This window comes from Aythya fuligula, chromosome 1, assembly GCF_009819795.1.
Source record: "Aythya fuligula isolate bAytFul2 chromosome 1, bAytFul2.pri, whole genome shotgun sequence".
Lineage (NCBI taxonomy): Eukaryota > Metazoa > Chordata > Aves > Anseriformes > Anatidae > Aythya > Aythya fuligula.
In genome coordinates this window covers 85,709,753-85,737,169 of record NC_045559.1, presented here as the reverse complement: position 1 = coordinate 85,737,169, position 27,417 = coordinate 85,709,753, and the positions used below count along the sequence as shown (strand labels likewise).

The 27,417-nt window shown below is 50.5% G+C and overlaps 1 protein-coding gene across 2 annotated transcripts; it reads left to right on the top strand.

The window, feature by feature from the left end:
• Nucleotides 1-404: 404 nt before the first annotated feature.
• LOC116493379 (galactosylgalactosylxylosylprotein 3-beta-glucuronosyltransferase 1-like) lies at nucleotides 405-27,417 on the top strand. 2 transcript variants are annotated; one of them, XM_032194746.1, is made up of 6 exons: nucleotides 405-529; nucleotides 17,734-17,882; nucleotides 18,099-18,637; nucleotides 19,913-20,209; nucleotides 20,717-20,824; nucleotides 23,979-27,417. In XM_032194746.1, the coding sequence occupies exons 2-5, from the start codon at nucleotides 17,771-17,773 to the stop codon at nucleotides 20,801-20,803; spliced, it is 1,035 nt and encodes a 344-aa protein (XP_032050637.1). In that variant the 5' UTR covers nucleotides 405-529; nucleotides 17,734-17,770; the 3' UTR covers nucleotides 20,804-20,824; nucleotides 23,979-27,417. The 2 variants fall into 2 exon arrangements, with proteins under 2 accessions (XP_032050637.1, XP_032050628.1); XM_032194737.1 differs by having other exon boundaries at nucleotides 17,738-17,882; nucleotides 23,979-27,346.

Here is a 27,417-nt window from a genome sequence, read left to right as displayed (position 1 = left end):
AAACCCCAAAACCTCTCTCTCTGCTCAGCACACCCCACAGCAGGAACCTAGGAACCGGGGGCCAACCCCGACCACCCTTCCCCACTCCACCCCACCCCGGCTGTCTCCACCCGCTGCCCCTCCCCGTGCCATCCCCATCCCCAACCCCATCCCCATCCCCATCCCCATCCCCATCCCCTACAACCGGGGTGGGGGGGGCGACCCCATAAGGGACACCAAGACCCTCAGCACCCTCCCCGCGACCGCAGGTCGACCGAGGGAGTCCCGTAGCCCCCCGACCCGCTGCAGGGCTCCCCCTTTTCCCCCCTCCTTCCCTCTCTCCCCTCTTAGGGCGGCGCTGCGGGATGCTGCCCACCCCCTCCCGCCCCGTCGGCGTGGCCTTAAATCGGCTCCGCCAAGCCCTCCCGGCTTGCTGCCGGCCGCGGTGGTGGCAGCAGCGGCGGTGTCGGGCGATGCCCCCCGGCAGCAGCACCCCCCCGGCACCGCCGTGCGCCCCCGGCGACCCCCGGCCAGGCTGCGCGGCCGCCAGGTAAGCGCCGGCTGCGGGGACGGGGGGGTCGGCGGGGGGTGACCTTGGGGTCCCGTGCGTCGCCAAACCCCAAAAAAACCCTGAGAGGGGGGAGACCCTAACGGGGGAGAGCTCCAGGAGGGGTGGTTCCCAGCCCCGGGGGGGTCCCAGCCCCTTCTTGCTTCGCCATGCGCAAGGGGGTTCTTTGGGGATGCTGAGTTTGGGGTGGGTGAGTTGGAAAGTACTTTTTATTTTATTGTATTGTATCGTATTGAATTCCTCCCTCCTCGTTCTGCTGCTCACCCTGGGGCTGGCAGCTCCCCCCCCCCCTGCAGCTAGCAAGGCTGGGGAGAAGCAGCTGGTTCCTCAGCATCTCCCTCGGCAGGCCTGCCGGGGGGCGATTTCCACGCACACCTCGGGGAGAAGGGGTGCTCGGGGCAGCGCCGAGCATCCCCGTAGCAGAGCAGCAATGACTGGCAATAAATACCCAGCCAGCAACTTGAGGCTCGCAGGGGCTCCGCGAGTGAGCCGGGGAGCACGAGCGATGCAGCCTCTGCAGGTGCTTTCAGCGCCTTCCCTGTGCTCAGAGGAGGCCTCCTGGTGCAGAGCATGTATGCTGAGCACAGCAGGGTACGCACGCAGGTCTGGTCCCCTGATGCTGCTCGGGTTCAAATCTCCTCCGGTGAGAAAGGTGAGGTGCATTCCTCGCATCCCTGGTGCTGCTGGAGAGCCCAAGGCTGGGAGACGGGACCAGGGAATGAGGCTGGGTGCACAGCAGCAGCAGGAAAGGGTCCTGGCAGCAGGGAGGCTGCCACTGCTCCAAAATGAGATACTGGAGGGGATGCTGGGGAGATGAGCCTCAGCTAACAGGGAGGGGGGCACCGGTGGGGCCGGGTATCACATCTGTCTGCATGCCACCGAGCCCCCTCCTTCCATACCTCGAAGCAGGATGGCTCTTGCTCACCCCCTGGTTTCCTGGAAGCTCTCTGCTGGCAGGGCACACGGTGTACGGCTGAGCACACGCTGTGTCCTGGCACGAGGCTGAGATTTATTTTTTTCCCCCCCCCCTTTCCCTCCCGGGAGCTGCTTCAGTATCACTTGCAGGGCACTTGAGTTGCGCTGAGTTCGGGCTCCGCAGGGCAGCCCGTGCCAGAGGTGGCTGCACTGAGTGGCTCGCCTGTGGTGTCGGGTATTTCAGGAATTGGATGGTGTCAATGTAGGGCCTCTTGGCTTCTTTTGACATTTTCGGTGTGGCAGTAATAATAATAATAATAATTACAATAATTGATAAACCATTTAGGCAACCTTGCAATTCCAAAGCGATTCAAGCAGCTGGCACAGGGGATGGCTGAGATGTGGCCACCTTCACGGAGAGGGGCCTCGGCCTGACTTGTGAGACATGGGCAGAAAGTAAGGCAGCTGGGCTGCAGGCACTCATGCCCATGGAAAGGGTTTTTAGTGAGCTTAGCTCCTGCACCTTTGGGTTTCGTTACGGTGCCATTTGGGAAGACTGTTGCCTAGGGAGCTGTACAGAGCTATAGAGCAGCCAAATGCATGCAAGAGAGAGCGTACTTCCAGGCGTACAACCCCACAGCCCTTAAATTCACGTTGCTTTCTGTGATTTGGGAACGTCTTTGTGACCAGCACTCAGCACTGCTCAATGGGATCTTCCCTGCAGAGCAGCCAATGTTGTTTTGGGCAGCTCAAGGCGGCATCTCCTGTGTGCCTAGTGCCCTTTCTCCTTGCCTGTCCATGCTGGTGGAGGTGCTCCATGGCAGGGCACGTCCCTCTGCTTCAGCAGCAGGCCAGGACCCATCCCCAGTGCCCAAGAGCAAAGCAAAGAGCACGGGGCAGACTCACTCCAGCCTTACCCTTGGGCTTCTTTCCTCCCCTCGTCCCCAGGGTGGTCCCTGGTGAAGGTCACCTCCTCGCAGCCCCGTTTCTCAGAGCTGGCCCCCGCTGCCCCTCACCTCCTTGTTCCATCAGGGCGACGTCTGGGAGAGGAGCAGAGCGCTCCCGATGTACGCTGCGATGGTGAGGGTTGAGATACCTGATAGGCTCCAAAGATGCCCTTTACCGAGCATGCAAAATCGCCCTGGGAGAGCTCTGCAATTATTCTGCAGGATGTACACAGGAAAGATGATATCTGTCCCCTTCCTCCTTGTGTTTAATTGTTCCTAAGAAAAGACGAAGCCTAACAAGGTGGGAATGAGGCAGGCTGGAAGCCAGGTCCAAGGCACCTGCAAAGCCCTGGAGAAACCCGGGATCCTCCTGCCCTTTGTGCTCCCGGCCTTTCTGCTTAACAATAAGCATTATGCTCACCCGCACAGCCTCCCATCCAGAGATCCCCAAGTACTCCGCATACGTGATGAAGAGCACTCCCTGCCCACATGCAGAGCTGTTTGTCAGTGTGACTACCCCCCTCTTCACAAGGGAGACGCTGCAGCTGATAGCATCAGAGCTGAGACAGCCCCGGATCGGATCGGATCAGATCGGCGTCTCCCTGCCTCTCTGAGAAGCACTGGGGAGCAGCTCAGCCTAACGGGACTGCAGTTTAAAACCATAAACAGACTGAGAAATACAGCATGCAGATGAGACCTGCAGCCAGCATCACCCTCCTCTCGGACCCGACCCATCCCTCCAGGCTGCAATGTGCCTCCAAACTGCGCCCCAACCTGCGGTCGGTGCCTTTGTAAAGAGCTCCATCCTTTATCCTGTTCTAAGCTGTGCAGGCTCATAATTAAGAGCTCGGAGAAGTCTCTTCTAGCTCCCTCTCAAGTGACATTAGTGCTCCCGGAGGTCTTCCCTTAAGAGCTCGAATTTATCTGCTTTGCCCGTGTTCCCAAGTGTTCAATCAGCTGCCTTGTTGGCTTCCTTTGCCGCACGGTGCGGGGGGCTGAGAGCCTTCTCCCCAAGCTAAAACCAGTGCACTCTGCACATCCCTCACATTTATAAAATCTGAGCTAAATTTCCCCAGGAGAGACTTTTCCCGGGGTTATGACACAGAGCTGGGATTCGTAGCTCCAGCACAGGGTCCTTTAGCTTGTGCTTGCCATTTTTCCCTCCTCAGGCAGGTGTTCCCAGAAAAGCCTCCTGCTCACAGCGATGTGCCTTAAGATGGGGCTAGTTAGCTCAGGGAGAAAAATGAGGAGGGACACCGGGGTGAAAAAACAAAGCAGCCAGCATCGTAGAACGAGGAGAATAAATGCTTCTCTACATCACTTTTCTTAGAGCTGCGTTGCACTCAGGAAAACGCAAAAGGTAGCAATTTGAGGAAAAGTATTTTCCCGTGCAGCGCGTAGTGACATATGAAACTCACTGCTACCAGGTGCTGCTGATGCTGGGCGAAGGATTCGAGGGAGGAGGAGGCATTTTGATGGATCTATAGATCGCTCGTCACTGGACGGGACTGTCCATTTGAAATAGATCTAAATCTTCAGGCCTCAACCTCTCACAGTTGTCAGGCACAGGATTTCTTGGACCTTCTGAAACACACAACAGTGATCAATGTGAGACAAAGGATGAAAGGAGACAGATGTGCTTGAATGGAGACCACTGGGGCAATTCCTACTTTCATTTCTATGCAGAAGCGAAAAAAATAAAAATCTGTGTTTTCCAGCCTGCATGCTGACACCTAGCTCTCACAGGTTTGTTTTTTGTCAGCGGGAGCTGATTCAGGTTAAGTTCTGCTGAGATCTGAGCTGGTCCAGTGGTGCTCACGCTGCTGCTTCCCCTACCTCTGCTGTTGATTTGAACAGGCTGCCAGCAGCCTGGGCAACTTCGTGTGCTGCTGCTTTATGAATACTGCTGCATTACAAAAGAAAATTGGATGCTACCCCTCAGCAACGAGAGCAAGGGCACTTATTCCTAGTTCAGCCTGCCTGTAGCCAAGCGAAGCACTGGGATTACCCGGAGCTGGACAGGGCGAGCAGTCAGACAGTCACGGTTCTGGTTACATGATTTCAGAGCAGCAGCGTTGTTTCCTTCTGTGAGTTCACAGCGGGTTTGTGTGTGGGAGTACAGGGCACATGGGAGCTGCGTTTTGCCAGCAAGGAGGGATCGCTCCTAGGCAGCCCTTGTGTGGGAGAACTTGGGGAAAAGCCGAGGACTGGGCAGGCAGCAGCTTGCAGCCCCTGCTTGCCCTGTGGTGATGCTCCCAGTGCAGTGCCACTGGGCAACCCAGCTCCAGAAGATGCTGCCTCTGGGGGCAGAGATAGAAAAGCAGTCTTAGCCAGGTCCTCTGTGTGGGACAAAACTCTCAGTACCTCTTGCTAGAAGCAGGACGGTCCGTCCTAGCCCAGCAGGAGTAGAGGTTGCTTGCTGCTTTCCCCATCCATGCCCCATAAAGTAGGATAGTTAATATCTGTCTCGCTCTAAGCCTTTCTGATTCTGAAAGCATGCTATAAACTGTTGTAAGGGGATCTTCCTCCTCTGGCTGGCAGATTTAATTTATTGCTCTCTGGTGATGCCCGTATCTGTGGGTTCAGCAGCAGTGCTGGGCTCCCCACAAGGACAACCTCAGGGCTTCTCGAAAGCCCTGGCAGTGCCCACAGCAGCAGAGTGGGGTTCCTTAGGGCAAGCCTATATGAAGGGCCACCTCTAAGGACAGTTCTGGGTGAGCCCTGGTGGCCACAAAGGATCCAGAGGCCTCTCTGAAGTGCAGGGATGCCTGCCTTGCTGGAGGTAGCCCAGCCTTGCACGTTCCTTGGGTCCCTCCTCCCCTCCACTTTGCCCAGCTCATGAAGACCACCAGAGTCACCTTAGCTTTCTCCTTCCTGATACCCCGTGGACTGCTGCCTTCCACCTCCATGCACCCTTCCCCCAGCCCAAATCCATACAAAGGTGAAAAGGAAGGAGGCGCCGACGACTTGCCTGTATCTGCCAGCTTCCCTCTCCACCTCTGACGTGAATGAGGCCCTTCATGTGCTCCTCTTGAGCAAACACAGATGCTTTTGTTTTATGGGCTGGTGGGATGGGATGGAATTAATAAATCAGAGCGCCAATGCTGTGCTGCCACATTCCTGCAATTTTAAGGAAGGATCACAAAAAAAAAAAGGCAATCTCCACAAAAAGAGCTCAGATGCTCTGGCTCTGCCTCTTGCTGTCAGGTATAAAGCTCAGTGGCCCGAGTGCAAGCCCAGTAATACCTCAGTTCCTATACTTTGAACCAAAATGATTCATTTTATACCTGCTTCCTCCTCTCTGCCTCAGTTTCCCTCTCGTGGTGCTGCCTGGGAAGATCAATGAATGACTAGGGATTAAAAGCACTGAGCACTCCTCCCAGAGAGGACATTTTTCAGCGTTCCTGTGAGCAAAATAGCATCCTACTGCTTATAGCCCCCAGGGAAACCAGAAAAACCTTGCCAGGCTTTGCCAAAAGTTATGTTTTTTTAATCCAGGTAACAAGTTTTTAACATCTCTGCACGGCTGCTATCAGGCATTGAGGAGCTCGGAGAAGATCTTTGTTCTCCCCTATAATTAATTAACTGTACATTGGGCTTCAGGAGTGCAATGCACACTGTGTGGTTCATATAAGCTAAAGGGGCTAAGATGCTTTTTATTCACTGCAAGGGTTTGGTTTTATAGGTTTTTGTTTTGTTTTGTTTGTAATGAGCTCTGGCACTCGAAAGTCATTTCTCCAGTGTGCTTATACATCGTTGTGCTTATCTTACCTGTGGGGGAACTGAGGCACTGCGGCAGGTGAAGTGATTTGCCTGGATCTGCATACATATGCATAGCTGAAGCTGCAAAAAGAACGGAGAAATCTTGTTTCACAGTTGAGTGCTTTATCCTCTGGCCTCAGAGGAGGCCAGCAAAGACCTTTATCTTGTTTAGATGAGTGGATAGTCGTTGCAGGAGGACACTGGGGCAAGGGTATCTTTCTGCACTAATACATGTCCTAATGAGTCCTGTTGCTAAGCGGCTTCAATGATAGATCATGCATCTTCTTCGCTAAGCATTGAAATAATTTTTTAATCATTAAAGCTAATACAGAATCCTCAGAAACATCCAAATCTCACAGCGGGGGCTCAAATTAGCAGGCAAACAGAAAGCAAATCCTGATTATCCCAGTGCACCTCTACAAAGCCCACAAGCAGCATCTGCTGAAGCCAAACACGAGCCCAGCCGAGCTGGATCGCAGGGCTGTGCAGGGCAGCGGTGCAGGCAAGCTGACAAGCCCTCCGGCTCCAAGATACACAGCAAGTTTTCTTCTTCTATCCCTCAGGCACATGTGCCAGCTCTTTGGAGCAACAGAAAGGAGGCCAGGGGGGTTAACCACTGGCTCCTGCTAGCCCAGGTGTCCCCCACCAGGTCTTTGGGAAGGAGAAGTTGATTGTGGCTTGGCAAGTGCTACTACGTGGCAGACTGCATGGCCAGCATTTCTCCCCTCACCCCATTTTTGCTCCCTGAAACGTCCTCCTACTCCTAACAACCTCCATTTTGTCAGCAGCTGGATGTGGCTTCCCAAAATCATGTTACCAAGCGATAGCAGGAGCACTCTTGACAGCAAAAGTGACGTTTCTAACTTTCGTGCTAGAGCAGGACTCCTGGAGCAGCGAGGAAAACACAACAAATCTCTTATCACTTGATACACATCAGCAGCTCCATCACAAGGGAAGACACAGGACACTGCTCAGCACTTCATTAGCATCAGCTCATCACTGCTGACCTCTATACGGAAAAGACTTCTGTGGAGGAATATAGGCTACCCCCAAGGATTCTTTGGGAAAGGGTAATTAAAAGTTGCTCCTAAAAGTACCACCTCCAAGAGCCTTGGGGGTTAGCTCTCTCTTCCCTTGTCCCCTGCTTTGACAACAAGTCCCACACAGGCCCCATATCACGATCAGCCTCCCCTCTCGCACACCCAGTCACGACATGATCCTGCTAGACGAACCCTGTGTGCTTCATCCCACCCAACAGCCTTTTCTGGAGGTGCTGCAGAGGACGCTTGTGGTGTCAACACCTACTCAGAGGATCCCATTCAGCGTTATATACACTGCCACCAGCTAGCTTTGTTCAGCAAACCATGCCACAGCAGGATTGTTGCTCCCTCAAAGCCAGGCTGAGCCCTGTAGCTGGTAAACCCTGGTGCAGAATAGGCTCTAGGTGTGATTTCTGCCCTTTTGTGCTCCCTTCTGCATGCCGCTGAGCAGACAGCTAAGATCTGATGCTAGGTATTTCTCTCCTGTGTGGGTCCTGACCTGAGCATCAGCTGGCAAACACACGTGGCCTAGAAATTAGGTACAGCACAGGAGGCCAGTCTCCTGGGTTAGCTCAATTTGGGTAACACACACCCAGCATCCCTCTACTGGGACAGAATTAGTGGGTTAAAGAAAGAGACTTCACTGCAGGAAGAGAGAAAAGGCTGTGCACTAGTCACATCATGTATAAAATCTGGTGAAGGAAGACAACTATGGAAAGCAGCCAGAAGCGTGCCCTGGGAGCAGGAGTTTATAGCCCAGTAAGGACAAATTGTGCCCATATTTTAAGCCACTTCTGAGTTTCTAGAGATCCAGTTTCTCGTTGTGCCATGCAGCTGTTACCAACACCGCTCTCTGTGGGGATCCTGCACCTTGGCCTGGTGCTCTGAGAGCTTTTCGATAAGCAGAGGGCATTGCCTCCCCCCAGCACAAGGAGAGGGACGGATTCACCCGCAGAACTGGGAGAGGTTCAAACCCACCTCTGAGACTTAGATCAGCAGCCCGTTTCTTCTTTCAACAAGAGACTGCTTTTTATCTGCCCTGATGTTTCAGGGCAGCCGCATCTGCCTTTGAACTCCCTGCCTTTGAGCTCCCAGGGCTCCAAAAAAGCCCAATTCACCTCTTCCTGCCAACCCGAAGTCTCTGCTCCTCAGTTATTCTGCCCCAGGCCAGCTGGCACCCTGTGCAGGTGGCAAGGAGCTAGCAAGGAGGGCATTTCACCAGCATCTGTGAGTGCAGGGATGTGAGAGCTGGGGAGAGGCACCTCCCTGTGTTTTCTTGCTGTAATTTGTGCAGAGATCACACAAAGCTGAAGGGATAGGCAGAGCAGACAACTTAGCAACTTGGAGAGTAGCATCAAGACTGCATCCAGGTCTTGAGCGGCCTGAAGCACACAAAATCACAGGTAAGCTTAGAAATACAGTACAGCACAGATCGACCTCCCTCCAAGGGAAGAACCATAGATGCCATGTGCAAAGACCACTTCCAGACCAGGTTACTTTCATTTGCAATTCAGGGACACAGCAGAGAAGGAGAACAAGCTCTGTATGCTCTAAGAGAGAGCAGTTTCTTTCTCGTGCTGTGAGCTTGTCTTCCTTGCCTTCCCAGCAGACAAACCTCTTTCATTTCAATCATGCAAGACGTGGAGAAACAGAAATCAAAAGCTGCACCCTTTCTTTCTGGAAGGGTTGGATTGTTGTCAGGAAGGGGTACGTGGCTGTTGCTGTTCCGCAGCTCCATCTGTTCACCAAAATGTATCTGCTGCTTAAGTGCTTTTCCACACATTTTCTACAAAGAAAAACTCCTCAACATCATGATGTGGGGCAACTTTCTGGCCGCTGGTGCCTAATTGAGGTATTTTGACTGATGTGCTGGCATGCCCAGAAGAGGGACCTATCAGTTACATATGGGTCTCTTGGTCTCAGATGCCCTGGCATGTAGTTTGGATGTTGCCTGCTTATGGTCCAGTGGCAATAGTGCCTCTGTTAGGACAGGGAAGGACAGCAGGACAGCCATAGCAGTGCCCTGGCCATCATCCTGCTGCCACTTCTTCCCTTCCTCCCTTTTCATTTCACCCACAGAAGGCAGAGGACAAATGCTGCAGCTTTCTGGCTCGCTGTTTTTCATCCCGGTCTTTCTTTTAATCGAACCGAAGCCATACAGATCTGCTGTGACATTTAAGGTACAAATCAAGCAGTGGACCATAACGCATATCTACTGCAAATGAAAATTCTCGAGGTGCCACTTTATTTCTCCATTCTCCATTTGTTTTTAAAGGCGTCTGCACAACACTTGGACGCCACACAGCAAGTGGCAGATCTAATGAGCGCTGAAGATTTGTTTGGAGGGAAAGATCAGAATTAGCATTTTGGACCATCTCAGCTGGTTACGGAGCTAGCATATTTCACGCCGCTCGGAGAGCCGCTGCAGCAAAAATGTCCATGAAGGAGACCAAGGCCTTTCTCCCCTTTCCACTCCCAACCTCAGCTGCTCTGGTGCTTTCATTGATCATGCAATCTGGCCAGCATTCCCAAATAAAAACACCGGGGGGTTGTTGCCCCTACACTGCGCGTGTCCTCTGCCCTCGCTTCTTTCCGTGCATGAAGGGCTCTGGGTTCTGCCAGCGCACACGTGTAAGCATTAAAATGTCAGTATTTCCACCTGTTTCAGGCAGACAGCTGACATCCCCAGCTCTGCTTGTGTTGTAAGTGGCATAAAGGCTGTTCTGCTCGCTGGCAGTGTGACTTCAGCCAGAGCAGCTTCTCCTTTGGTTTCTTTTGCCCTCCCTAGGAGCATCCGGGGAGTCCAGCAGGGAAGAGCATTTCAACACTGCCTTTGAAAGCAGGGGGAAAACAAGCTATCTAAATCAATCAAGAGCATGCATTAGTGATAGCGTGTTCCTCTGGAGGTCTGCATTTGATGTCGTATTGACACACAGCTAAGATCAAAGCCCATCCCTGCACTCTGGCTGCTACCAGAGGCCTTTGGGCCCCATATCTTTACAAGGAGCTTGTGATCAAGGTGATTTTATTTTTTCCCCCAAACAAGCATCTGTGAAACGTAATTATCCTTCAAATAATACCTAATGCCTTTTTCTCTGAAAAAGTAATTCCTCTCCATCTTTGAAAATGCTCTGGAAGGAAAAACTATGGGTTTTTCCTTTCTGCTTTTGTAAGAAACGTGTAAAATGACAGCTCCCACTCCCGCTGTACAGGCATCAGCTGTTAACACAGTAGGGAAAGCTCTGGATGAAATGCACAGACACTTTGGAACAATTCAGCATTGTTTTTGCTTCCTTAGAATTATTTTGCCTCCTTGGAAAAAAAAAAAAAAAAAATGAAAGCTTTTTCTTTCCGTTTCTTTTTTTTTTTTTTTTGACAATGTAGATACGGGGCTGATTGTCACTGATACCTTTGGAGTGGTTATTTCTATAACAGTCGTCAGTGCCTATAAAGGACCTTACTTCTGCCAGTGCTTGGCAGCAGGGGAGAGAAGTTGTAGTTTAAATAAGCCCCCGAGCTCCTTTTGAGAAAGGATAACTCCAGGCAGATAGGTCTCTCCAGAGAGAGCTGGCTTTCTCAGGAGACATCTGGTCCCTCTTTCTTCTGTTTGGGCCCAGGCTGCCAATCTTTCCCTGGGTATTTCTGGCACCCCTGGATTGCAGTTCTGGTTGGGAACAGGCGGCACGGATGCAGGGAAATGAGAACTGGGTCGAGGGCTGCGTCGCTGCGAGTCGTAGCCCATCCTCACTGATGCTCAGGGAAGGCAGCTACAGGTCAGACGGGTCAGTCGTGAAGGACGTTTGGGTCCATGCTGATTAAAAATAACCTATTTCAGACCTCCTTTCTCGGGCTCTGCATAACTGGCCTTCGCAGACAAGTTCAAGGTCTAGTCTATATCTGAACTGGGTTATCTCCATTCCTGCTGATAGCCCAGATAATGCCTGCATACCCTTGATCTACCTGGGGACAGCAGGCTGAGCTGTCTCAAAAGTGTTGGCTCCCATGGGACCTCTCCAGCAGATCTAATTAGCTTCTTCCAACATATTTTTTTTTTTCGTTTTCTGCATTTTTTATATAACTTTGGAACAAAACCCAGCATAAAGTCTGACCGTCCTTGGTTCTGCACTGCTTAGGCATGACCTGGGATAAGGATTTTGGTGCTCTGTGTTCTCTGTGCCATGCCAAGCTGCCCGCAGATGTCACAGGTCCAAGGTTGGAGGAAGATGTTTGAGTTGGGTTCATGCAGGCCCAGGAGGGCTGGGGGTGCACACTGCAAGCTCCCCAAAGACAAAAAGCCTGACTTCTGGGCTTCCCCAAAGCCTGGCTTCTGGGCTGAAAAGAACTGCAGTCCCATATGGCGAAGGGATTGGAGCTGCCAAGGATGGGATGAAGGCTTCGTGCTACATCCAAGGAAGAAGCGGGGGCTTGGGGAGCACGGCTGCCTCACTCGGAGTGACTCACTTCCCGGGGAAGTTGTCCCCATGGGAGCCCATGTGCTGAGCGACAGCCTGTAGCTGGGCTCAAGCCTTGAAACCCCGCAGCTGCTGGTAGCCCTGCTCTTCCTGCCTTGGGGAAGGACTGGGCCATCCTTCCCTGGCTTGTTTTGTTATTTGCGGTTCTCTGGGTTTTGTCTCTCCCTTGGTTTTGTCTCTTTGCTTTTCAGTCCCCCCATTCCCACAAGAAATACTGCTGGGTGCGAGCCCTCGGGTGCTGTCCTTCACATCTAGTCTGCCCTTTCTGTCCCACATCAGCACCATGCCTGCAGACCTGTCTGAGGGCCAGGGGAATCCCGCTGCTGAGCGATGTCCTGTGGTGGCTGTGTTTGCACAGTAATTACCCCTGCTTGTCCCCGAGCAATAACCCATTCCACCCACCTCCGTGCTTCCTCGGATCCCTCCTCCCACTTTATTGTGCACATCTGTAGCAGGCAGGAGGCTGCCCGGTGAGGGGAAGCACTGCAGCATCTTGGCTCGTCTCGATTGGAAACAGCATTGAAGTTTCGGCTGAAGGCTCCGGTGGGCCCGAGGGAGTTGGGGGAGAGGGGACAGCGGCTTCCTGTGGATTTGAGCAAAGCAGAGACAGAGCCGCTGCTGATCACCACAAATACCGGTGCTGCCATGAATTATGCATTCCTTGTTTAAAGAGAGGTCGCTCTCATCAATAATTGAAAGCTCCCTGCTCTGCCTTCAGCATCGCGGCTCCCACACCAGGAGTTAGGGAACTCATGAAATCTGCATGGACTTCCTCAAGGTGGCTAGGGACTGACGGAGAGAGGCAGCAAAAGGCAAGCAAAACAAAGCCCAAACGCTACTGATAGTTTTGGTGCGTGAAATTAGGAGTCATCTGTGCCCTGCTGGCAGCTCTGCTCCAGCTCTGCCCCTCTCCTTTCCCCACATCCCCCTTTTCCTCTCTGCTCTCCTCCCAAGGTACACAGGGGATGCTGCAAACACTGCTCAAAACAAGACCAGGGGCATTTCTTGGCTCTCTCAGCTGCAATTTGTTTGCTTTGGGCGCTTGCCTAGAAAAGTCCGTAGAACGGGTGGTGGGATGTCCCTGAGGGACTGTCTGAACTGTGAAACTTGTCCCTCTGGGAAAATAATGATCTTTACAGCCTGCGTCTCAGGCTGCAGACACACAGTCCTGGGGCTGGGGTTGGTCCAGCATTCAGGGTCTGTGTGCCTGGGTCAAACAGACCGGCTGCCCTGAACCAGAGGATGCAATGCCTTTCTTGCACAGCAAACTCTTTGAAAGGTGTCGTTCTCATGCTGAATCAGGCAGGTGGAGAGCAGAACTGAAATCTCAGAACAGAAATACCAAACTCCTTGTGGTCCTAGTGGATGGAGGGGTCGCTCACACGTGATGCTCCGAGCCTCAGCCAGATCGTGCTTCTCTTCAGCATCAGTCTGGGGCATCCAGAAGATGTGGCTGGGCTCTTCTTCTGTGTGCTTCTCCCATTCCCTTCACTCAAATCCTTTCAGATTAATCCCCCCAGCACGCGGGCTTAAACGGAGGCTGGATGCTGTTGTGTCCCGGGAATTGAGAAGCCTGAAAAAGCAGCGTGAGCCAAGAGTAGCACAAGAAACATTTTGTCCCTATCGTGCTCAGCTTTGTACTCTGTGTGTGTGTGTGTTTATTTTTTAATAGAGAACAAAAGATTGATGGATGAAATTAAGAAGAGGGATGTGTAATTGGAAAACAGCTCAGGAAGGCTACAGGCAGCATATTGAAGGCATCCATCAAACATCCAGCTAATGTTGTTAAGGGTGCGTAACACAAACGAGGGCTGCAGGAGACACTAGTTAAAAAAGAAGAGGGAGGAGAAAGGGGAATAGGCAGGACAGGGGAAATAGCAAGGGAGGAGAAGAGCCCGCAAGAGAGAGTACAATCAATAATATTTGTATTGCAAGTGCATCCAGAGGCTCCTGTTGGGATCAGTGCAGGACTGTACAAGCACATTAAGAGACAGTCCCTGCCCTCTACAGCTTAAACCCAGGAATTACGGGATGATTGCTGGAGATTGATTTAGCCGATCACAAAAATTTCCTTGTGATCTTGGATCTCTTTTAATAGGATCTGCTCTGAATGGGTTTAAAGGCAGAAGGAGAGTAGCTGCTCGTGCCAAGAACAGGCGCAGTTATGCCTGCCAGCCAGGCATGCAATTAATCTGAGCCACTTAGGGGACTTTGTTTTTAATTATAAAATGTAGGTAAAAATATGTGCAGTAAACCTCTGCAAGCCCCACTGGGGCCATCAGCAAGCTACCCAGAGGCATTGACACGTGACTGGGTTTTGATGCTGTGTTTTCAAGAGGATGGGCTGATGCTGTAATGGACCACTTTGTGGGAAATATTTCATGCGGGGTGGACATTAAGAAAATGCTAAGGGTATTTGTGTGGGGAAGGAGGGAGGATGAAGGCTAAAGCCATCAGTAGGGCAGGGCGTTCCTGTAGTCCTGGAAACAGGGAATAAGAGAAACTCTTAAAGACTGAGAAAAGAAAGGTGAAAAAAATATAAAGGAACAGAGAAGAGCACAAGCATGATGGATGCAGGGGGGCAGCGGTAGGGGAGAGAAGGTAAGGTTTTAAAGAGAAAACATCACATCCCAAGGCAGGTTTTCTGAAAACAGGATGAAACTCAGACCCCTCTGTGAGGTTCGCAAGTGACCCGGTGCTTTATGCGAGGCTTAACTTCTCCAGCACTGCACGCTGCAGAAAAGCAATAGCGAGGAGGTACACACAGAAATAAATGAGCAAAGAGCACACACAGGGGAGTTGCACGCACAGGCAGCATCTCCGCTTGTTTGCAGCATTCAGGAAGCATGAACAGGGCTGCCTGTGAGGAGGAGGAGAAAGAACTAGAAAGGGAATTTGTTCAGGCTCTGATCCCCGCTCCTCCGTGCTCTCTTGGTAACACAGCTGCCACCGCCGCCTCCTCGCCTTCCCTCCAGAAGCGACCCGAGTTTGCAGAATGACATGCCCGCTGTGGGGAAGCCGTGCCTGTGTAATTAAGGCCTTTTATTAACGGGAAGAAACACTGGCTGCCTGACTCTAGCACGGAGCTGGTTGGAATTGCAGGCATCTCAGGGGAAGCAAGGAGCTGCCATGCCCTCGAGCCAGAGCCTGGGTGGACGGACCTAGGTGTCTGCTGCCCTTACAAGGCAGCGCAGGAGCTCTGCTTTAGGGCCTGGATTTCTCTGATGTCTCTGTCTCTCCTCGTGGCCCCAGGTGACAGGAAGCTTTGCTGTGTGCTGCTGCTCTGGTAAAAGAGGGGATTTTCTTGGGGGGAGAGCAGCCCCGCTGTGGGTAACACCATCCTGTAGCTCACCAGGCACCCGTGCCTTCGGCACTGATTCTTCAAGGATCTCTTGTACCTGCCCTGGGTCCAGCCATCAGAAAGCAGTAAAATTAAGCAGAGACAGCATGTTTACAGCACAAGGCTTCACCAAACTCCTGTGCACCCCCAGCCACCCCAGTTCTTTGGCCCATTTCTTGGTCAGTTTTCCAAAGTGGAGGAAGAGCCACCATGGTGTGCCCTGTGTGTGGGGTAAGGAGCATTCGGGATTGTCACCTTAAGTGGTTAGTTTGAGGAGACAGGTTCTGTACTGTGATTGCTCCAGCTCGGTACCGTTGGTGTCTAATAAGGAATAAGCTCATGTTGAGGCAGTTTCCTTACGGGGGCACGTGAGTATGGCTACCTGTATGTACTTGCCTGCCAGAAGACCTGCTGAGGCATACGAGGCTTCTGTCAGATTTAGCTGAAGTGGGTTTGATTTTTGGTGGTGGTAGAGCAGTGATGAGCCCTGTGACTGCATGGTCCTTGCTTTAGCAGGGAGACCAAAGCAAAATATCAGGAAAAAAAAAAAAAAGGGCCCAAGAAGACCCCAGAGGGTGAATTTGGAATAGCATCCCCTTATGTCTTCTGGGACTATCATGTGGCTGCTGTCACTCCCAGGCAGAGCCCTTTCAGTCCAGTAGTTATGTTCTTTCATATATGATCCTCTAAGGCTGAAGCAGGGCAATCCTTCCCCTTTGGACAGAAGAGGAGCTGCTGAGCCCAGATCCTGGGCAAGAAGAGTTTCCTTTGCATTCGGTGTGCCTGTGACCCTTTGAAGAGCTTGGGTTTAGATGGCCAGCCCTCAGTACACCTTGGAAAGACATTGCAGGGCAGGAATTTAGAGCCATCCAGCTTGAACCCCCTTTCTTCCGTTTATATCTATATGATGCTGTAGCCTTCTTCCCTTAAATTGGTTTCAGCCTAGGAGAACAAGAGGGCCCGGAGGGGCTGTGCCATACAGTAGCTCTCCAGTTCCCAGGGGGTGGGACTGCAGTTTTCCAACAGAAATGTCTCTGCAGGAGGTTAATGGATGTTTTATGCTCCCTTTAGCCTCCCAGTGAGCGTCTCTGTGGTAGGGAGGAAATCCACCAGGAGAAGTATTTGGCATCAAAAAGGAATCCCAGAGGAAGCAGATTACAGATGTTACCAGGAGGGAGAGGGGAATAAAATCCAGCAATGGCAAGTCTCTCAAACATCAGGCATCCTGCTGTAGAGAGAGCAGAAAGTCCTTAGGTGGCAACAAGTAATTTTGCTTTGTGCTGTTCAGTGTTTCTGCAGTGTATTCCTCTTTCTAAACCACTGCTTTTTGTGTTGGTGTGTGGTAACAGTATTGGGAGATTTCATACGGATACAGGGACCAAAGCAGAAGCTGGAAGTTGGAGGAAAACTTGGAGGAAAATGTTCCTGACTGTGCCAGAGCCATACAGAAGGCACCATATGCCCTAGGCAAGCCCATTTAATGCTGGACTTCCCAAAGTCATCCCTTGGATCTCATGCCCATATGACTATACACGGTCTTTTCAAGGATGTGAGCCAGGACTGGCATCTCATCGCACCCTGGCTACACAGGGCTGAGTTAAGTCCCCAAACAAGGAGTCTCCAGTAGACTTCCAAGTCCTTCAGTCTGTGTTTTCCAAACTAATCGCTAGTGTTGGATGCTTTGTTGAAGGCATATCTACCTCAAACAGCCAAGGGTCTCATTTCCAGGCAGATTGACTGCTCTTAGTCATGTTGACTTAGTGGGAGCCCAACAATTGTGGACGATGAAGCATGGGACTAATGTAGCTTGGACTATTTGTAAATAAACAATCCCTTGTTGGTTATTCCTGATACTTTTGTCCTTAATTTCTCTTTATTTTCCTTTAGTTCCTCTCACCTTTTAGAAGGAGTTTCAAAAAATAACTGCTACCTGTTGTGATTTCTCAGATGTCTTAGTCATGTACATTAAAGAAATTCTAAGAAAGAAATTATTCTGTGATTTAGACTAAATTCTGCAGTAGCCAAAAACAGCAAACCAGGGGTAGGAAGGGATGTGGAATAATTAAACTTGCAGCAAGCATCACCAGCACTGTGGAATGACCGAGGCAGGGACTTTATTGGAAAACTTAGTGGGTGATAATGTGCATCACTGATCGCAACGATGAATCTGCATAAGGAGAATGAATTAAAACTGCAGGGCTGAAAGAGATGCTGGGCATCCTGACATTTTCTGTTTTTCCTGCAGGAACCCAAATCTTGCACATAGTTTAAAAAAAATAAATCTTCAAAACAAACTCAGGTCAGGAATTAATATTTCTCCTCTGAAAAGGGAGCAGGTAACAGTCCTCTTTGGGCTTGTATTCTGCAAGGTTTCTGACAAGATTCTGCCAACAAGAAGCCAAGGTCAGTGGGTTCATTGTGGGGCAGCGGGAAGTTTTTTACAGCAACAAAAATAGATAAAAGCTTCTGCTCAATAGCACAGGAATTGGCCAGGGCAGCTGGATAATGGTTCAGGCCTGCAACGTTAATGGGTCTCCTTGTAAACTTACACTTAGACGAATGCTTCGCTGGATCGGGGCCCAACATTTATCATGCCTCCTGCCAAGCAAACCAAACTTAAGTCTATTAGTTTGGCCTGTAGACCTACCTGTCCCAGTGTTTTTTTTTGCCTGATAATTCAGAGGTCTTACTCTTTTCTCTGTTCTGAAAGGTAGAGAGATGCCTGGGCACTGGGAGCTCTCTGCAGCATGCTGAGGAGACGTAACCTTCTTACCACGCTCCTGATCGCCTTGCCATGGGCTCTTCTCCTAACCTTGTGGCACCAATACCCAACCACCCGCTACCTCAGCCTGCTGAGAAGTAAGTGCAAGAGCTCTGCTGTCACCGTGCTTGTGGCTGTGATGAGTGTGATGATTTCTCTTAGAAGTGTGCACCTTTGGCTGGCTTCAGGGAGAGGACTGATGTGCTGAGCATTGACTCCAGAAATATAGGTCCCCAGTATCCCCTGGAGAGAAGGCAGCTCAGCAGTGGGTAGTTCTCTAATTTCTTTCTTCTTCTTCCTTCCTTTTGTCCCAGAAGAGACAGATGAGAACGCGACCTCTAAAGCTCTCCTCAACGGTACCTCTGCGCTGAGAGATGAAGGCCTCCCATCATGCGTTCGGCAGCAGCAGAGCATAAGGGCAACGCCTAAAGTCATCCAGAATTATGTCTACTCCCGGCCCCCTCCGTGGTCAGACACCCTGCCCACCATCTTCGTCATCACCCCCACCTACACGCGGCCGGTGCAGAAAGCTGAGCTGACCCGCCTGGCCAACACCTTCCTGCACGTGCAGAACCTGCACTGGGTGGTGGTGGAGGACTCGCCCCGGAGGACCAACCTGGTGTCCAACCTGCTGGAGAAGGCAGGCCTCAACTTCACCCACCTCAACGTGGAGACACCCAAGAGCCTGAAGCTGGGGCTGTCCTGGATCCCATCCCACACCCCGCGGGGGACACTGCAGAGGAACCTGGGGCTGCACTGGCTGAGGGACAGCTTCAGCAACACCGCGCCGCCAGAAGGGGTAGTGTATTTTGCCGACGATGATAACACTTACAGCCTGGAGCTGTTTGAAGAGGTAAGAGCCGGAAAATTACGTGGGACAGAAAAAAAATAATGAATTTAGCCAGGTCTCCTGTGTGGACTGCAAGCATTAAATGGGAAACGAAGGCTGTGGCATGCTGCCTGGAGCCTTCCTCTCCCTGCACTCGGTGGCAGCTGGGTATAGGGCAGACACAAGCCTACAGCTATGCAACCCAGAAGCCGTTCTCTAGAGGGCTGAAAAAGCAAAAAGCACATCTGCTGTGGTGTGTGCTGCAGATGTCAATAGCCATTCACACAGCATTACACCAACTACTGCCTCCTGGGTTTGTTTTCAGAGGGGTCAGAGAATACATACCCCAGAATATACACCTCTTCTCAAAGAGATCTGATGATTTAAATAAGCACCGATGATAAACTTCTGGCAAAGCATGGATCAGTTCTCTTGGAGGGGTGTGATGAGTAGGGGATATTAGAAAAGCTGACTGACTTTCTAATCCACTTTTTCTCCTCTCCTGCCCTTCCATACTCTGGGTTCCAGCCACCACAGCAGATCTGTGCCCCTGGGATCACAGAAGCTTGCCCAGACTTTGGCTGGAAACCTGGCTTTTGTGAGATGCCAAGTCTGTTGCAAACTCGCAAAAAATGATTGTTCAGTAAACTCCCTTGTCACCAATTTAAGCCAAACTGTTACACACCAGTCAGAATACCACGTTACGCATCAGAACACATTTCCCATTTTCAGCAATTCTTAGCTCTCTGTTAAGCTCATCCTTTCTTATTTCTTTCCAGGTCCTTTGTGGCAAATTCAGTAAAACCACACTCTTTTAGGAAGTAACCACGGATGGAAGAATAGGGGCGGGGGAAAGCTGCAGTAAGGGAGGACAAAGATCCATCAGTCTGGGAGGGAGGTGACTTGTATGAGGGTAAAGTTGGAGCGAGTGGAGTTGGTATGGAGGTGGAGTCCTCGTAGAAGTTGTATTTGTCATTTACAAAAAGTGATAAAAATTCGGATGAGATCAGAAAGGCTTTCCCTCTTCTGAGGGACTGAATGTGGGCACTGAAAAGCAGCGAGTTGGGTGTATAATGAAGGGAGTGTTCAAGCAGAGCCTCATGGCTTTGCAGGCTGTAGCTCTTCAAACAGCAGCACAGGCGAAGGAGATAGATCTTGTGCTGCCTGGAGCTATGCGATTGTGTAGGAAGTCAACGGGGGAGGACAGGTGCCAAAGAAAACAGAGGATGGTGTGCTAATGGGCCGGGACAGGCATGGCAAGGTTGCTTTCTCACAGCACTGTTTCCTTCTGGCACACAGATGCGCTACACAAGGAGGGTGTCAGTCTGGCCGGTGGCTTTCGTCGGAGGGCTGCGGTACGAATCCCCAAAAGTGAGCCCAGCAGGGAAGGTGGTGGGGTGGAAAACCGTCTTTGACCCGAACCGGCCCTTTGCTATTGACATGGCTGGATTTGCCATCAGCATCAAGCTGATCTTGGAGAAGCCTCAAGCCAGTTTCAAGCTGGAGGGAGTTAAAGGAGGCTACCAGGAAACCAGTCTGCTGAAGGATTTAGTGACTATGGACGGGCTGGAGCCCAAAGCAGCCAACTGCACAAAGGTGAGCATCACAAGAGACCTGGAAAGTACATCCCCTTTGCTAGATCCTGGCTGCTTTCGTGGCCTCCTGCCATGCCCCATCCATCTTCTACCGTGCCTGCTCTGTGCCAGCACACCTCAGCTCCGAACAGTGCCAAGGCAAGCGGGCAGAGCCTGCCAAATGCTTTACAGATGAGAAGCTCAGCGAGCGCTGAGGAACAGTTAGTGCTGTGCACACTAACTGTGCTAATAAAGAGCCTCAGCCATACAATTTGTGCCCACATTACTTCTCTCAAACCCAGAACTGGCAGAGGGTTGAGTGGGGTGTCACTCCAAAATGATCTCTCCTCCTCGTCACTGCTTCATGCTCCTCTAAAGCCTCCACAGGCCCTGTCTGAAGTCCTTTAAACCACACACTTCCAACAGCTACAAGCCTTGGGTTGCTCAGGATCCTTCCCCCTGGCGGATGCACTGCTCTCAGCATTTGCAAGGCATCCAGAGCCCCTGAACTCTTTGTGGTTCCCTCTAGGTGTTGGTCTGGCACACGAGGACGGAGAGGCCGACCCTGGTTAATGAAGGCAAGCGTGGATTCACAGACCCCAGAGTAGAGGTGTAGGCAGAGAGCCAGCTCCCCAGTGTGAGTACCCTTCTTTTTATCATTTTTGACAGGGTAAATAGTCTGTATGTCTTTCCTTATTTTTACTATTATTTCCTCAAAGACTGCATACGCGATAGTCCCAGTAACTCCCCTATCATGTCACCGTTTGCACAAGATCCTCATCTTTACTCACTGTCTGCATGCTGTACTCATTCACACCTCCTTGCAGTCCCCACAGAAGCTTTGCCTGCATGGAAGCAGAGAGAAGAATGGCAGAAGAATCTCATGGTTTCACTCAGTAATGACAAGCCAAATTCCTTCCTCCCTGATTTCTGCCAGGTCCATACTCCCTTCAGTGGGGGAGTTGTTCAACAGCACGTGGAACGAGATCACTGTTCTGCAGATGACTTTTTTTCCCTGATTGCCCCTCCACCTCCACCTTCTGCTTTTGTCTTGTGTGAACAATCGTGGTGTGGGTGCTGCAGGGAAAGGTTGACGGGACACTCAGACCATCTGAAAGCAGGAACCAGCAAAGAGCAACCTACACAGGCTCTCACAAAGCCTGAAGGACTCACTACCAACGTTACCAGAGCTAGGAATACGTCTGCTGCTGAGGAGAAATGCTGAAGGCACTATGAGCTCCTGCATGGTCCACAAAGCAAAGTTAAGCAGGAGGGGGAGGGATTATGGTAACTACCATAGGTGAGGGCAGGAATGTATAAGCGTTCAGTGATATCTTCTTAGAAATAGAGAATGATGAACAGGTTTCAGAGGAGCCATGTCCTCCTCCGTCAGCTGCTATGCCCTTTGATCTCAGTGTCTGCCCTTGGCAGATTCCTAGCCCAAAATTCACAAAAAAAAAATAATAAAATAAATAAAGGCATCCAACTCAGGAGTACCTAACTCTTCCTGGAATGACTCATACTCGTGGCAGAATGCAGGATGCTGAATGATTTACTCCTGCTTTGGAAGATATTCTACGGTTGCTTTCAGTCCTGACCCCAATATTCAGCTCAGCTCTGCCAGGGGAAACAAAACTGACAGCTGTTATACAGGCAGTCATGAGCGTTTCAGCTTCTGCACTGATCTGGTATGAGCATTGCTTGTAGCTGTGTACAGCGTTTCCACATCATCCCGTCATCTCTGAGTGACAGCCATACAAAGCGCAAAGCAATCCCAGCACCTGCACATCCAGCAGCAGATGCAGACATGGGAGTCAGCTGCCTAAATGTAGACACCTGGTGCCACCACGGGAATCCTACCTGGCCCTCCTGTAGGGCACAAACCCCATCGTCTCTGCCAGCTTTTCATGAATATTTCAGATACCCTGGCAAATGTAAAATGATGCTAGTCCTACGTGTAGGCAGCAGCACCTCTCTTAACCTGCACTTGTGTGCAATCTTCTAGTGGTAATGGGTTCATTTTATATACCCAGTTGTGCTGGGTCTGTGGCAGACTAAAGGTACAATTGCCTGAACTCAGCTCATAAATACTCAGACTCCAGCTAACTGGTATGGGGTATCACTTCTCTGCCTTCAAGCCAGAGTCTCTACTGGGTCAGCTCTGTAGATTTTGGGGAGCTTTTTCCACTTGCATTATTGATTTGATCCAAATCCTTTCTGCACTATCATCTGCCCTTTGGGGCAGCTGCTCTGACCCAAGTGTGCAGGTAGCATCCACCCCAGGAGGCACCTGCAAAGGCTTTGGGTGTGAGTGTGCCGCCTTGAGAAGCTTAGTGGATTCAGCTGAAAGCACTCAAACAAAATCATCAGATTCCACACCCACACCCCCTGTAAAGTTTTAAATTGACGTGTCTGCTGACAGCTATGTTGAGTTTTGGAGGTTCTTACTATTGAGCTTCAGAACCTTGACAGACGTGCTCTAGATGAAACAACGCTGAGGGAAAAAAAGAAAAGAAAAAAAAAAAAAAAAAGAGGTAAAATTTTTCCCCTGAGGATGTTCTGTTCTTAGACACAATAGGGAGGGTATTTCTGTCTTCCCCTCCTGGGAACTCGTCCTTGTTAAGGATTAGATGAGGCCAGTCAAGTTCCAGACCTCCCAGAGACCTCTTTCCCCTTTAATGCCTGTGGACATCAGCCAGGCAGACATTATTTGATGTGGGTTTTGGTGCTCTGCTAATCTCCAGTTAGCCCACTTAGAGGGCTTCTTGGCATGTGTGCCTGCTCTCTGGATTGCCACAGAGGCAGCGTGATGGGACCTGCTGATCACATAAACTGCGAAGATCAGGCTTCAGTGGGTATTGCATGAATAGCAGCTATTTTATCCCAGCTGGAGTCCACTTTCTTCCTTGCCTACGTTCCCACTGCTCCTGGCTGTGTCTAGATGAACCATGGCAGCGCTTGTGAGTCTAGGGAAGAAAACTCCATTAGGGCAGATCTATCAAGGGGGGACAATAATGCATGTGGCACTGTTTGCCTTTTCATAAGGCAACAAAATGAAAAAGAAGAGTTCAACGTTTATTTTTCAAAAGTGCTTTTCTGCACTAAAAATTCTGCCTTTTTTCAGCCCTGAGAACCATTAGGGAGGATCTGAAATGTGTTGGGACTGAGGATCATGGGTGAGATCCAAAAACTCTCACAGCATGCATCCCTGCAGACTGCGTATTGAAACCGAAGTCCCTACAAATGCAGACTCTGGCTTCTGAGAGCAGGAGGTGGGAATTAATTTCTCTCTGTATTTTTTCTTTGTTAAAGCCCTGAAAGCTATTGCTCAAGACTGGTGTTATAAAACCTACTTATTCTTACTGCAAACGTGTATTTACAGGCATCAGAACAAGAAGAACGTGGTTTAGCATAGGACTCCTGCTGCCTTGTGATATTTGGAAATAGGGAATTAGGAAAGAAGTTCACCTGCATTTCAGAGCTTCCAGAGAGGGATCCTCAGATCTCAAAAACACTGGGGGGAAAAATCCTTCAAAAACTTTTGCTAATTCATAAATAAAATATCCCTGCTAGGACTCTGCAGTGCAGATAGAACAAGCGGCACCCCCGCCATATCTGCAGCCTGAAGGTATAAGTAGCGTGGTTGAGAAAAAATGGTTGGTGATGCCTGCCTAGTTTTTACCTGTGCCAGGGGACAGCTCTCTTGGAAATGCCTTTCTTGCCCTGATCTACTGGATGTGGTGCTGAGATCTCTACCTTTTTCTAACCTCACCTTGTGTTTGTTTTGACAGAGGCAGTGGGCAGCGATTGCTCCTGAAGTTTCTCAGCAACCACAGCAGCGGCACACGCTGCCTGCTCTGCCCCGCGCTCAGCTCCACCACCGGAGGATGACAAATGCCCCAAAACACAGCCACGTCAATCAGCTCCCACTGCCCAAAAGGTGGTAACGAGCAGGGACAGAGCTGATGTGGTGCCCTGTGATCCTACAGCTCTTCACTTTTGACTTCGTGCTCTGTCTCCCATTCCCCATCTGGGAGAGGAGCACCTCCTTTCCCTCGTGGGCTTTGTGTTTTTAACCATTCATTAAACAGGAAATTTATTAGATGCGATCTCCATTCTCTGCTGTGCCAGCAAAGAAGCTGAAATCCAGGATGGGTGCAGGTGCCTCTGAAGATGTCTCGTGGCATATTGTGAAACCTGAGCGTCGGTACAGCAGTTATGAGCTGCAGTGTTTCAAGGACAGGAGTTGTCACAAAAGCACAAATGTGAATCTGTCACCCTGAGGTATGCTTGGAGAAGAATTTAAAAGCAAAGCTAGCGTGAGAGAGGCCCTTCCTCTGAAGGATACACTCAGATACGTGCACAGGTCAGCCATCGGTACTGGGGAGGGAGCTGTGCTGAAGCACCTTGTTTTGGGTTTGGTAATTCAGAAAGGATCCGGTGCCTACATCTCAGCTGATAACTTGAACTGCCCTAACATACGGTTGTTTCAGAAAATGCTGTCCCAGTTCCCAGGCCTGGTGCCCTCTGGATAAAGTTCCTCTGGCAGGTACTGTACCTCAAAGGCCATCCACGTGGAGCATCCCCCTGCAAAGACCAGAAAGCAGGGGCAAAGGTGGGTGGACCTGGAAGTTTTGTTCCTAGCCTGCGACCCTGCTGCAGCACCCTCAGTCACTTTGGTAGCCTCAAATCACATATAAAAAGCTGCTTCCTAAACCTTCGGAGAGGAGGACACCTTTCTGGGGCGGAGGAGGGTGAGAGAAGTGCTTAGAGAAGAGGAACCCTGAGCCTGCACTCATCTCCTGTGTGAATGTTGGGGAATGTGGGGAGACATCATCAGGAAACGTATCTTGAGCACGTAAATGACAAGTGAAGTAGCAAATGTGACAAGTTCTCCAGCTGAACTCTGAAAGGCACGTTTGGCCCTGTGAACAGAGAAATTTCCCTTAATGAAACAGGAAGACAGCCTGCAGGGAGGCAACTGACAAAGGAGCAGGTGGCAAATGAGGACCAAAGGAAGGATGCACTGGATTAAAAGCACAAGTGTTTGTACTGTGTGTGCGTGGGGAGAAGTATGTCTCTGACTTTTCTAGGAAGGTTCCTTGAATTGACCCAGAAACCCCTCTGAGCACATCCTGAAAACCATCTCCACTCAGGCCATAAGAAACAAGGCTTGGGGCATTCAAACCGCATCAAGGATCGCATAGCTGGGGGGGAAATTATGAGCAATCAAACCACCCCCTGCCCAAGAAATTCTGGGCTGGCAGGAGACGTTTATTTGTTGATTTATTTATACTGCAGTTCTCTGCCTATTCCTTGTTCGGTTTTGTTTTTTAACTTAGATCATCTGACATGTTCGTGAAGAAAGAACATTTCCCCTCTCACCCCAGACTCTCACAGAAGAACAGTAGAGCTTGGCATTCACTTCTGAATGTCATATGTTTCTTGCTCTCCGGGGTTTCTTTACAATGGTGTCTTAAACTGGCAAAATAATCAGAAACACAGCAAGGAGGAGAGTACAGCAAAGGGAACTGTGGTTCCTTTATGCAAGAGACGTGGGTGGCACTAAGCTTCTGGCTCCCAAGCAATCATAGCGAGGTAAAAAACATGTGCAAAGGACTGCCTCGCTCAGCGGATAGTCCCCATGGGATCTTGGGAAGCATCCATGAAGGGGCTTTTTGAAGGGTATCTGAGAGAGTTGGACTGTGTTCCCTCACTGGGGAGCTAGCACCCAGGCATCTTGCTGTGGGACTGGGGTTAAAGTACAGGAAGGGGCAAAGGGAGTGAGATGAAGCCTAGTGGGGAGGAAGGCATGAGAAAGCAAAGAATAGGCAGCAAACAGAGAGAGAGAGGGGCTGTGTTTAGTGTGACAAGGCCACCCTGCTAGCATCTCAGCACCAAAGGGATACGGAACGGGCTATGAGCACTGTGTCGTCTCGAGACCCTAGAAAAGTCCTTACAGAGCAAGGGTCTGGCATATTGGAAGTGGATGGCGTGAAGGAAGCCTGGCTTCTGCAAAACACTTTTCATTCTCTAAATGTCAGAGCTTTGTAACCAGGCCTTGCTCAGAGCTTTATGTCCCAGCCTCTGTATGAGGTAAACAGGCCTTGCACTCCAGCAGGCTTTGCTGACCCGTCCCCGCCATCAGGCAGGCGGGCCCAGTGATTCCACACACCATTAAAACAAGATTACATCCTTATCTTTGTGGGTTTAGTGCATGAGCAGAGAGCAAGGGAGTAAAGGAGTTGATTTATGATCTTCCATTTTCCCCTCCAAGATGGGCACGGTTTCTGCCCGTATGAAAAGGAGGGGATATGGTGATTAATTCCCCAGCCTTTAATCTCATGCGGGGCCTACACAGGATTTTGGCACTGCCAGTGGATGTTTGCAGCGAGGGTCTGCTCCTGCTGCAAAGCACACGTGCTTTTAGAAATGACTTCTCACTCCGTCCCCATAAGAAAGCAAAATTATTGTTCTTGTTTTTTCCCCCTGGGACCCTGGATTGCAGTGATATGGTACGCTCAGTGCCTGTCTGAGACTGTCCCTTTCGTGCCATTTCCACTCTTGCCTCAGCCTGACCCTGTGGAGAAAGGAATCGGTGAACCAAGAAATTCTGCCAGACACTAAATTGTTCAGGGCCGAGACTTTGTGTGGATGTACATAAGTGTTACCCCAGGCTAGCAGACGTTTCAACCAGTTCAGCACAAATATTCCTTTCCCTGTAGAGCAAACTAAGGACAGCACAGGCTGCTGCCAGCCTGGCTGCATCATCTAAGGGTAGGTCAGCAGGAGACACCACCAGCTCTGATGTTAGTTTTGTTAGCAGAGCTTGGTGGGAGAGCCCAGGTGTGGAGCAGCAGTGAGAGTTACAGGCTTCAGGGAAAGTGAATGAGGGGTGCAATAAAGCTGCAGATCAAGCCCAAAGTGCTTCGAGGAGGCATCCCAGCACCTGTTTTTTACTAGCATCTTAGTATCTGATACTCATGTTCTCTGAAATTCATCCAATTCACCAACCGATGAATATTACTAACATTTCCTGTTGCAGAAAATGCTATTGACAGAGGAAAGAGAATGTCAAGGAAGTAATTTTTAATGGTTATTTATTTATATTGAATGGTACTAGCGCGTTATTAAATATGATGTGAATAGTACAATATTACACCGTTGTCTGTCTTGTAGCACGAGGGTTTACTTCTTTTGGAGGAAAACAGAGTGGACGCTCCTGGAAAA